At 44.8% G+C, this 12613-nt stretch overlaps 1 protein-coding gene across 1 annotated transcript in view; it reads right to left on the bottom strand.

Moving 5' to 3' along the window:
• SAMD12 (sterile alpha motif domain containing 12) overlaps window positions 1-12169 on the bottom strand; it is a 230977-nt gene extending 218808 nt beyond the window's left edge. The window contains exon 1 of the mRNA XM_056854752.1: window positions 12129-12169. Coding sequence (XP_056710730.1) covers window positions 12129-12141 — 13 coding nt within the window. The 5' untranslated portion in view covers window positions 12142-12169. The remainder of the gene's footprint in view (window positions 1-12128) is intronic.
• Window positions 12170-12613: the final 444 nt, after the last annotated feature.

The following is a 12613-nucleotide window of genomic DNA, read 5'->3' as shown; positions in this document are numbered from 1 at the left end:
TACTGACTGGTAGCTCTCCCAGTGTCTCAGGAAGAGATCTTCCACATAACCTGACCCTTTTAACTGGAAATGCCAGGGATTGAACCTGGGGCCTTTAATATGCCAACCAGACGTTCTTCCACTGAGCCACAGCCCCTCCTCACCCTTCCAGGTGCTGACCCCAATTCTGTACCCTAGAAAATGAGACTGTGACTCAAGGAGCTGTACTTGAGTCTGTCTATCAACTGTTCAATAGACAGACTCGCCTTTCTTTGACCAACTAAGGTGCAGTGTATAACAGTTAGAGTGCTGGACTAGGACAGGATAGACCTGGGTTCAAATCCCCACTCACTATGAAATTTAATGTCTGATCTTGGGCTAGTCATTCTCTCTCAGCCTAGCCTACCTCATAGGGCTGCTGTGAAGATAAACTGGGGGTTGGGAGAATCAAGTGCACCACCCTAAACTCCTTGGATGAAAGATGGCATAAAAATTCACCAAATACGTATCAGGATTTAATCTGAATTACTGGAGGGTGTGGCCTGAGATTGGGTTGTGGTATTGAAGAAGAGCTCCTATCATGCACACTGAAGGATTAAGACTGACATACGCTCTTACCACTAACTCTGGCAGACCTGATACTCAACGTCTATTGAAAGGAAGAGAGGTCTGAATCCCTCTGTTGCAGAGAAAGAACTTCTCTTTGTGGCTGTTCTTCTTCTGCTTTATTTGTGAATGTGTCTTCTGTGTTTTCTTTTAAGAGAAGGCACTTACACATGCACTCATGCTGGAAAAAAATTATGGGCACTCTAAGTCAACTTTTCCTGCATTGTGCAGGGGGTTGGACTAGATGACCCTGGTGGTCCCTTCCAACTCTACGATTCTATGATTCTATGATTTCCACCTTAACTCTGGCACCAGTTTTATCCAGCAAGCTACAATCACTCAATTTCACACAACTCACCTCCTTACTAGAAGAAGAGTTGGTTTTTATACACCGACTTTCTCTACCACTTAAGGGAGACTCAAACCGCCTTACAATCACCTTCCTCTTCCCCTCCCCACAACAGACACCCTGTGAGGTAGGTGGGGCTGAGAGAGCTCTGAGCTGTAACTTGCCCAAGGTCATCCAGCTGGCTTTGTGTGTAGGAGTGGGGAAACCAACCGGGTTCACCAGATTAGCCTCCGCCGCTCATGTGGAGGAGTGGGAAATCAAACCCGGTTCTCCAGATCAGACTCTACCACTGGAATACAGCCCCTATTCCACGTGGTTTTTCTTCATGCAGGTCCCACGATGCTCAGCACAGGTTTGTTGGGGTCAAGGGGGAACCCCCTGCTCTCTTTTTCAGCAGCAGAAAAGCTAGCAGAATCCAACCCCACGTGAGCAGCACAAACATCACGCAACCTGGCGTTCTGCCACTGCATTCCCACCTCGTTCCTCCCGCATGCATGAACCAGGTTAGGATGCCTTCGAACCCATCCCATTAGGAACGTGGAGCAAAAACTCTGAAAACACCAAACTCTACAGAATAAAGCCCCAATACTGGCTGACGTTTCAAATCCAAGCATCCAGGGCTTACACATGAGAGATACACTGGGTAATTTGCAGTGCCGACCACTGCTCACGATGTAAGGTCAGGGCCAAGAGGTCATTTCATTAGAACATCGTTCCCCAGGCTTATAATAGTCATAATAAAACGTTTTCAAAGAAGTAAAGCTGAAGATTACACTTCAATCTCACACCTACCCAAAATTACTTTTGGAGAGTGTATAACGATATTACATTATTCATCCGCAGCAAAGAATATCTGCGGTCCGGGCTGCCAAGAAGAAGAAACAAAATTCCAGATGCTCTGGAGGATCAGGAGGAATAGAAACCACCTGGAATTTCCTTAGTCAGTGTGTGGTTCCATCCCCCCTACAGGCATTCCTTCTTCTCAGGATGTGTGAAGAAAGAGAAGAAAAAGAAGAGTTGGTTTTTATATGCCGATTTCCTCTACCTTTTTAAGGAGAATCAAACCGGCTTACAATCTCTTTCCCTTCCTCTCCTCCCAACAGACACCTTGCGAAGTAAGTGAGTCTGAGAGAGCTCAAAGAGAACTGTGTCTAACCCAAGGTCACCCAGCAGGCTTCATGTGAAGGAGTGGGGAAACCAACCCAGTTCACCAGATTAGAGTCCGCTGCTCTTTAACCACTACACCATGCTGGCTCTCTCTCAAAGGTATTCCCTTTGTTCTGCCCCATGCGGAAGCCATTTGGGGTTTGGCTCTGCCTCCTACGGAAGCGTTTTTTCCCCATGCTCAAAATGCCAAAAGTCCCTTCAGGCTTGGGGACTCCAGTGCTAGAGCCCATTCCTTCTCTATGGTGGCTCCTACCTTGAAAGGTTTAGGGGGGTACTGTCTGTAGAGATTTTTAGGAGGCACTGCTAGGCTGTTTTATGTGTGAGGGGTTTTAATGGGGTTTAAGCTGCAGGCATATTCTTGGAGTGGGGTTAAGGTGTTTTTATTTATTGTACATTGCATGTTGTTAATCTTGAAACTGTACACTGCTTTGAGCCGCAAGGGAAAGGTGGGCTAAAAATATTTTACGTAAACAAATTTACTGAAAGGAGGAAAAGGGGGAAGCGTGGCCTTAGGCCAGTCATTGTCTCTCAACCTAATTTATCTCATAGGATTGTTATGAGGATAAAATGGGAGGGGAGACCACATACACTTCCCTGAATGGCTTAGAAGAAGGGCCAGGACAAAAACATGAACAATAGACTGGAGAAAACCAGTCAAGTGAATATGGAGACAACCATTCATTAGCCTATTTTTGGAAGACATCCAAAGTAGTAGGATGCTCTTTCAGGGGCAGGTATGGGTGTGAGTGAATGATCTAATCCCGACCACACTTAATACAGATACCATGGAGGAATAGGAGACACTAGAACAGTATCAACACCAGGCGGCCGCTTCCATGATTGGGGAATCTGAGGATTTACTGAATTACGAGGCAAATGTCTCATTACAAAAACTGTTAAGAACATTAATTAAAAGCATAAAGAGATTTCAATAAAGTCACCGAAAGCCCAAATAGGAAAGTAAACTGAAACATACAAGCAGGTTCCCCATTCAATACAATACTCAGTCACAGGTTAGCTATGCAAGGCTTTGACAAACACTCTACACTGCGTTATTTCGAATCTCTCTCAACAAATCTGTTCTTTCCAGATTAGCAGTTCCCATCCTGCCGCAACAAACATATTTCCTGAAGACACTGAGACCCAAAGCATTTGAAGGCTTTCAGTATCCTAAAATGGCAATGCAGATATTACAAAGATGTGATGGGTTTCATGTATAGTCTGGTGGTTTATGTAGGGTTCCCAGTAGGTCTCCCACCCAGGCTCTGACCAGCCCCAAAATTGCTGGGCTTCAGGAAGGTTGCTGTATAACATGCCTACCAACCAAACCCAGGATCGTTTTTATATTCTTTATTCCTGGTGAAAAATCAAGCGGCGACCTGGTGCTTGAAGTATGAATCATAAATGTATACTGGAAAAGTCTTTCATTGATACACGAGAATATTGTCCTTCATTTAGTTAAGAGAACCAGTGTGGTGTAGTGGTTAGTGTTGGGCTAGGATCTGGGAGACCCAGGGTCGAACCCCATTTCTACTATAGAAGTTCCCTAGGCAATCTTGGGCCAGTGATATACTTGCAGCCTAACCTACCTCAGAGTTATTATGAAGATAAAATGGAGGAGAGAATGACGTAAGCCACTGTGGATCTCCAGTGGGGAGATGGGCAGGATACAAGTGAATAATATTTATTGAAAACATTCAATAGCCACCTTTCTACCTAAGAGGAACTAAATACGGGAAAAGGTAAATCGAATGCCACAGTGGAAAACCAATGACACTGTGCTCCCAACCAGAATCGGGCCCTTCTGGTACTCTTAGACAGCTTTCCTTGGCACTACAAAATGGAAACATGACCCTGGGCAAACCCAGGGTCAGCATCACATCTAGCTGTGCCCTAAGGCATTCCATCTTGTTTAGCTGTTAGTCCTAGCCGGAGAACTGTTTTATGAACGTGATTTTGGACAGCTCTGTTTTATATGCTTTTATAACCTGCCTTGCTTTCATTGGTCTATTTTCCCAGATTTTATTTTTATTTGAATTTATTTGTTTGATATTATTTGTTTTTACTGCTGTTTGTTTAATTCTGTTTTAGTTGCGAGCCTCCTTAAGCAGGTCTGGAGCGGGAACATACAGCTCTTCCAAATAAATAAATAAATAAATAGATAAAGGTTAAGAATCACGAGATTTAGCTTTCTCCACTATAGAGTAAGGCCTAGAATATTTGAGAATGACAGCAGAGACCTAGGTTTAAACCCCTCTCAGCCATGTGGCTCACTGGTTGACCTTGGGCCAGTCATTCTCTCTCCGTCTAGCCTATCTCACAGAGTTGTTGTGCGGATAAAACTGAGAGAAAAGACCAATGTACGGTAGAGTTTACGGCACAGTGACAGAGTGTCTGCTTGGCATGCAGAAGGTCCCAGGTTCAATCACCGGCACCTCCATTTAAAAGGATCAGGTAATAGCTGATGTGCAAGATCTCCACCCGAGACCCTAGAGTTGCTACCAGTCTGAGTAGACAATACTGATGTTGATGGACTAAGGGTCTGATTTAGTTTAAGGCAGCTTCATCTGTATTGTGTACGTCTTCATGAGCATCATGGAAGAAGGGAAAGTTCAAAATATAGCAAATAGTAATAATAATAACTGTCTAATCCATTATGAACCCGCCTGACCAACTTCGGAGGCCCTTCTTCAGGTGCCCCCACCTTCTGAGATTAGGTGGGTGTCAACCCGAGAGAGGGCTTTCTTGGTCCTGCCACCAAAGCTCTGGAACGTCCTTCCCAGGCAGATTTGTCTGTCCCTTTCTGTTGCCGTCTTCTGCCAACAGACTTTATTCATTTTGTTTGGCATTCCCTCAATGATCCCTCCTCCCTAACCAATGTTTTTATGTTTTGCATGTATTTTAACTGTTTTGTGTGTGTGCATTTTAACTGTTTTTTAACTTTTTAAAAAGTTGTTTTAATGATGCATGTTGGGGTGTGTGTGATTTTAATGGTCTTATAATGTAATTTTATTGTACAAGGTTTAAACTGTTAGCTGCTTTGACAGCCCCTACAAGGGGACAATGATGGGATATAAATTTTGTAAATAATAATAATAATAGTAAAATACTATCTAGCATACAACATCCACTCTATAAATGATATTAGATTTTCTAAAAATATTTGGTAGTTGGCTTTACTGTAACTCCTAGCTCCATTCATATCATGTTGCTGATTCTTTCTTTTGTGCCTTCAATAACTCTTGTACATATTGGCCACTAAGACTGAAAATTCCTTTCCAAAAATAATTCCTCACCTCCTGTGGCTTATTCCCTCCACTACATCCCACTCTCCAAGCTGTTTTGATTAAAAAGACAACAGTGAAATAGTTTGCTACTGCAAACTTTATAGAACGATGACACAAAGAGGTTAATGTGTGGAAAAAAACTTTACTTAACACTCAAATAGATATCATATGATAAGAACTGGACTCAAAAATGCTCCCGTCCCTTAAAAGACAATGCTATACTGGTATTCTCCAGAATAACTCACCCACTCCTGTACCCATTCATTCAACATTTTGGTTCTTACTCTCTGTACACATTACTGGTGATAGCAAGTATGATATACTCTCTTGGAGACAGCACAAACCACTTCTTTATTTATTAATTTCCTTTATTATTAAGCTCATATCACCAAAGATCTTGAGCATATTATTAATTTGAACTATGTATTCCTCTCCTTTCCAATAGAGTCAAGGCTGCTAATAACAAGAGATCAGTTCAATAAAAATAAAGGAAGCCAAACACTCAACCCCACAGTCAATTATTCAATAAATTCACCAGATCGTAACTACAACCATCTGCCAGTATTTTAATTTAAAGCCATTACAGACTGAAGGGAGCCCCGGAGCCCCGTGGCGCAGAGTGGTAAGCTGCAGTACTGCAATCCAAGCTCTGCTCACGATCTGAGTTCGATCCCAATGGAAGTCGGTTTCAGGTCGCCGGCTCAAGGTTGACTCTGCCTTCCATCCTTCCGAGGTCGGTAAAATGAGTACCCAGCTTGATGGGGGTAAAGGGAAGATGACTGGGGAAGGCACTGGCAAACCACCCCGTAAACAAAAGTCAGCCTTGGAAACGTCGGGATGTGACGTCACCCCATAGGTCAGGAATGACCCGGTGCTTGCACAGGGGACCTTTACCTTACTTTTTTTTTACAGACTGAAGGGATCATTGACCCTCAAAAAATGAGCAGAAAGACTCTCCAAAATTGGGAGGTTATACATGCTTTCCTAAAATTTAGGAGGAAAGATCTGAGGTAAAGTGTCAGGAAGGCTATTCCATAATATCAGAGCCATCACTTGAGAATGGCCAGTTTCTAAACATGATGAATCAGATGGCCCACGATGAGGGAATGGTTAAGAGAGATTGTTGGGCTGATACTTGGGTTTACACAAAAGGGCCACGGTGTGGTTTTTTTTTAATGCAGCCTTCCTACAAAAGACACCACTGCAATTCCCACTGCGATTCACTTTGAGCTCCAGTGCCTTTCTTATAAGGGCTTGGATCTCCTACGCTGACAGGCAATGGCAAAAATTCCATGGAGTTAATTGTACTAAATACCCTGCTGAGTTATCTTTGCCTGGCTCAGATTTTTGAGTAAGAATACATTTATTCAAATTTATCTCCCCAGACAACTTCTTTCCCCCCAATACTCAAACCAAAAAGGAAGGAGGATGCAAATAATTCACACAAGGATCAAAAAGCTTTCCGTTGCTGCCTCTGACCTATTTCTTTCATTCCGATTTGAAGGAAGCAAGCAGTTAAAGGAACATTGTTGAAACTCTAAGGCCTAAAAATAGCCCCAGCCTGGCACAGAGGCTGTCTCAATGGACTTGTATTTAAAGACTGCCTGTATACTTCTCCTCAACCAGCCGCCTACAAAATAATCCTTTTGTAAATGTAAGATAGAAATGCAAACTCCTCATCAATGCCGAGCGCATATCCTTTAGAGATAATCACCCCAATCTCTTTCCATGCTGGCAACACTGAGCATATCAGCCCCATAATGTATTGTCCATTCGTAATGTGGTGTCCGTATTGTACGTAAGGAACACATGGTCTGAGTCAGTGCCTTCCAAACTGATACTATCTCAAACACCAGGCTTTTTTTCTGGATTAAAACTGGAGGCATGCATTAATCAACACTCAAGTGTACATAATAGGGTTGCCAACCTCCAGGTACTAGCTGGAGATCTCCTGGTATTACAACTGATCTCCAGCCAATAGAGATCAGTTCACCTGGAGAAAATGGCGACTGGCAATTGGACCCTATGGCATTGAAGTCCCTCCCCTCCCTCCTTAGGCTCCGCCCCAAAAACCTCCCACCAGTGCCAAAGAAGGACCTGGCAACCCTAGTATGTAATGTCTTGATCCTAGAGTAATGGATGGGAATCTTTCTTGCAACTGCGAGATAATCTGGATGCCCCCAGCATCCCACCAGCCAACACTGCAAATTACTTTCTGGGAAATGGAGATTATTCTGGGATCCTTTCTGGAATGGCACCTTCTCTAGGGTGAGCTAGGTCAAAAAAATCCAGCACCTTTCTTTAGTTCATTCCTTTACATTTATTATGGAATAACCTTCTGCTGCCAGAAGATGTAGTGATAGCCATAACCACAGACAACTTTAAAAGAGGATCAGACAGATTCTGGGTGGACAGGTCTATCAGTGGCTACTAGCCATGTGACTAAAGGGAACCTCCACATTCAGAGATGGTAAACCCCTGAATATCACTTCCAGGAGACAAGAGGAGGAGGCAAGAGGAGGAGGAGGAGGAGGAGGCAAGATGAGGGGGAGGAGAAGGAGAAGAGTTGGTTTTTATACGCTGACTTTCTCTACCACTTAAGGAAGAATCAACCCGGCTTACAATCACCTTCCCTTCCCCTCCCCTGTGAGGTAGGTGGGGCTGAGAGAGCTGTGACTAGCCCAAGATCACCCAGATGGCTTCATGTGGAGGAGTGGGGAAACAAATCCAGTTCACCAAATTAGCGTCCGCCGCTCATGTGGAAGCGTGGAGAATCAAACCCAGTTCTCCAGATTAGAGTCCACCACTCCAAACCACTGCTCTTAACCACTACACCATGCTGACCAGGGGAAGACCTCAGCCTCTATGCCCTGTTGTTGGCCCTCCAGATGAACTGGTCGGCCACTGAGTGAGACAGGATGCGGGACCAGGTGGACCACTGGTCTGATCCCATGGGGCTCTTCTTGTGTTTTTCTTATTATATCACTGCTCATATATTAGCAGAGTGAGGGAAGATCAACAGTGCACAGGGACTTCCTGCTCAAATGGTTATGTCGATGCATGTTGCATCCAACGTGACTTTACAGCACAATACATTGTGAATCACTGCTCTAACCTCTCAAGTTTCTCCATAAATGTTTTTTGCCTTACAACAGCAACTTGAATGTCAACCCAAACCACTTCCTGTTGCTGTTTAATAAGGAACACCTTTGCCATGCTGATTCAAGCAACCAGGAAATTAGGTGCATTTTCTGGACTAACTTGTCCCCAGGCGAAATGGGAAAGCAGCCAATGCTTAGCCAGAAAGCAGTTAACCCTGTACTGCAAATACAGTTGTAGTGATTGAAAGAATCAAAGGAACTTGTGTGGATATAACTTGCATGACAGAGGGAGATTTCACAAATGGAACATCACAGCTAGAACTTCCATTATCTCCATAAACAGAGATGCTTTTTCTACCGAGATACAAACCTTCAAGCATGGAGTAGCTAAGCAATGGTCGTTCCTGTCTGGAACACGCAGTTATATCTAGCGATACATTTCACTGGTTGCAATGGAATACACTTCCACATACAACTTACTAAAAGTAAAATGTGCCATCAAGTCACAGCGGACTCACGGCAGTTCCACCTCATGGGGTTATCAAGGCAAGAGATGAGACTTCTGTGGGGATCAAACTCAGGTCATAAGCAGAACTTTTGACTGCAGTACTGCAGTTTACCACTCTGCGCCACGGTAGTACTCACAGAAAATTAAGAGCATTTTTTTAATCCCACCAAAATCAAGGGATGTTCGGGATATTTAACTTTCTGAACAGTATCCAAAGAAAGGGCATGGCTTCTCTTGCTGTTTTCACAATTTCAGTCCCCGCTGCTGAAGAAACAAGCTACTCCTTCGAAGTTAAATCTGTCTGGCCTCTTTAGCAGCAGCAACAATGACAGTGAAAATACATATGTCGGTATATCTCCATCAAATGCATGATCTCCTATGGATTCCCGCCAATGGAACCACCTTTTCTGGTGCAACCCGTCACTGTGGGAAAGCTCTCCAAGGAGACACGTCCCTCTAGATTTGCGGAAGGGGGAAGAAATCAGTAGGACTTTAGAGTTTTTAAAGTTTAATTTCCCGAAACAACAACATGAATGCCACTTCTAAAAAGCAAACGGCCGTGTTCGTTCACACGTGTCTATGTTTTCACACTGGCTTATGGACAGTACTGCTGCTTTTACTGTATTTTTATCTGGCTTCTCCTTTAGTTCTTCTGTTGTTTATTTTCATAAGACAAGATCCTCAGAACCACATGACTGGTTCTGAATGCATAAAGGCCTTTGGGCTTGCAGACCAAAGCCGCCCCCACCCTTCGTAATATGGCATGCAAGCGTGGTGCCTTCATCTTCAAAGAAGAAGAAAAATAGTCAAAAAATCCCACTGGGATTGGCAAAGCCGTTGGGTGTGGCAAAACCAACTCTTCAGGATCGTTTTAATTGACTGCCTCAACCTTTATAAGAGTTGTGGAATTAACAAATTAGTATTAACGATAAAGCTGTCTTCAGGCTTCAAAAGGATAGATCCCTCGATTATATTTTTCTTCATTGGAGATACGTCAAAATTCAGAACACCCGGATGCCACGATCCTGGAATTTCTTTTCATTTTTAAGGATGTTAGTGGTATATGGGAAGGGGTGCAGGTTGGGGAGATAGAGAACTGCGGAAAGATCTTGAAAAGAGAGAATCAAAAGGGTTTCTGGAAAAAAAAATGAAGAGGGCAGCGAGAAATATTTTGTGCAGCAAAGAAAAATATGTAAAATGGGCCAGTCTCTCACTCTCAGCCTAGCCTACCTCCTAGGGTTGGTGTGAGGGTAAAATGGAGAAGTGGGAACCGGTGTACGCCACTCTGAACTGCTAGAAGGGCAAGATAAAAAGTAGCAACTAAATAAATAGTAGCAACTAAATAAATAGTAGCAACTAAATAAAAAGTAGCAACTAAATAAAAAGAGCCAATGGCTCTTGTAGGTTATCCGGACTGTGTGACCGTGGTCTTGGTATTTTCTTTCCTGACGTTTCGCCAGCAGCTGTGGCAGGCATCTTCAGAGGAGAGACACTGAGTGTTACTCCTCTGAAGATGCCTGCCACAGCTGCTGGCGAAACGTAAGGAAAGAAAATACCAAGACCACGGTCACACAGCCCGGATAACCTACAAGAACCAATGAACCATGACCATGAAAGTCTTCGACAACCCAGTGGCGTTTAGGCTTTTTACCCTTCGGGAACTACTATATTAAGCATGCTCCTCCGATCCTGGAGAGAGAACCATGACCATGAAAGTCTTCGACAACCCAGTGGCGTTTAGGCTTTTTACCCTTCGGGAACTACTATATTAAGCATGCTCCTCCGATCCTGGAGAGAGCAATGGTCCCTCTCCTAGGCCTCTGGGTGAGAGATTTCTGGATGCACTACCTTGAATTCCATAAGGAAAGGAAGTCACTGCTTCAGTGTAATAGGTATTTTAAGATGGCATGCTTAATCATGACGGCCTATCCTAACCCTGCTTTCCATTCCACTCATGGAAGAGGAGGAGGACAATTTTGACAATTCTCTTCTTTCACTGCTGCCTTCTGGGGGGGGGGTCCAGTGACTCAAAGGTGCACAACTGGGTGGGGGGGCACAGAACACTGAAGTGCAAGGGGGTAGGGGAAGGTGCTATTTATGCTGCAGTTCTGTTGGCCTTGAACAGGTTCCAAGCATAGGCCTACCTGAAAGCCACACCCCTTAACTGAAGTAATGTTCAACAGTACTCTTCTTTAACTTCACATGTGCGTGACTGGCTTTTTCAAAAAAGACTTAACATTAAAAACCAGTGTATGGAGCTCAAATTAAGCCCTGAATTGGAGTGGCAGATAACAAAAAAAAAAAAATTACAGGATACTTTAGTCACTTTTAAGAAGCACTGTGAAATATATATATATCAACACAAACAAGGCCCAGGGTCACCAGTTACAACACTCACATTTGGGGAGGAAAGCAAAGGAGGAGTGAGCCTTCATATCATTTTTTTTTGGGGGGGGGGTCGATCATGCAGTAGGCACAGAGCCCTCTTGAACAAAAACAAAACCGCCTTGCTTTCCAAAGAAGTTGGGGTTCAAAGCTTGCAGAGGCGATTGCAGGCCGTTAGCATGCCCCTGGGAAAAGACAGTCACTGGAAAAGACAGCCATGCTAGGAAAAGTGGAGGGCAGCAGGAAAAGAGGGAGACCCAACCAGAGATGGAGGGACTCCATAAAGGGAGCCACAGCCTTCAATTTGCAAGATCTGAGCAAGCAAGGCTGTCAAAGACAGGACATTTGGGAGGACTTTCATTCATAGGGTCGCCATGAGTCGGAAGCGACTTGACGGCACTTGACACGCGCACACACACACACACAGCATGCCCCAGCCAGGCCAAGGTGCGAAGGTGCACCTTGCAGGCAAAGGTGGGAGGGGGTCCCTCTCTGGCCGGTCTCGGGTCGCTCCTCCACAGCCCGGCGCCCATGCATGCAAAACGCCTCTCCGCCCAGCCCGGGCGCCTTTTTGCAAATTCCTCCTCCTCCTCCTCCTCCTCCTCCTCCTCCTCTCCATCGGATCGACGCCCTGGCCCTTTCCAGCCGGCGATTCTCCTGTCCTCGTCCCCGCTCAGGTAAGGAGGAGGAATGGAAGCGGGTGCAGGAGGGAGGTGGGGCGACCGAAAAGAAAAGGCAGCCCTTACCTTCCACGGCCATGCTCTCAGAGCTCGCCTAGTGCATGCATCATTCGCCAGCCGAGGGGGTCCTTCTCCTCCTGCCTCTCCCCCCAACCCCCCCCCCCCTTGCCTTTTTTTGCACCGTTTTCTCTTTCGCTCCTCTGCAGCCCAGGCGATCAACCTGCAGCAAGAAAGGGGGTGAGCCCCTTCTCCCGCAGCAGGCTGGGAAATGTAGTTCTTGTGTGTGTGTGTGTGTGAAGTGCCGTCAAGGTTTATCCGTGGAAGGTTTTGCATTGGATTTGCCACTCTTTCGATGCACTTTCCCCCCCCCCCCATCCATATTCTCAAAACTCAACAATAAGCCGCCCTGCAGAGTTTTGAGAATTCAGATGGGGAAAATGGGCATCTAGAGAGTGACAAATCCAATGCAAAACCTTCCATGAATAAATGGCCCCATGGCGACCCTATGAATGAAAGTCCTCCAAAAAGTCCTATCTTTGACAGCCTTGTTC

Source organism: Euleptes europaea, chromosome 8, assembly GCF_029931775.1.
Source record: "Euleptes europaea isolate rEulEur1 chromosome 8, rEulEur1.hap1, whole genome shotgun sequence".
NCBI classification, from domain to species: Eukaryota; Metazoa; Chordata; class Lepidosauria; order Squamata; family Sphaerodactylidae; genus Euleptes; species Euleptes europaea.
Note: the sequence above shows the minus strand (reverse complement) of the source record. Positions and strands in the feature narration are given on the sequence as shown.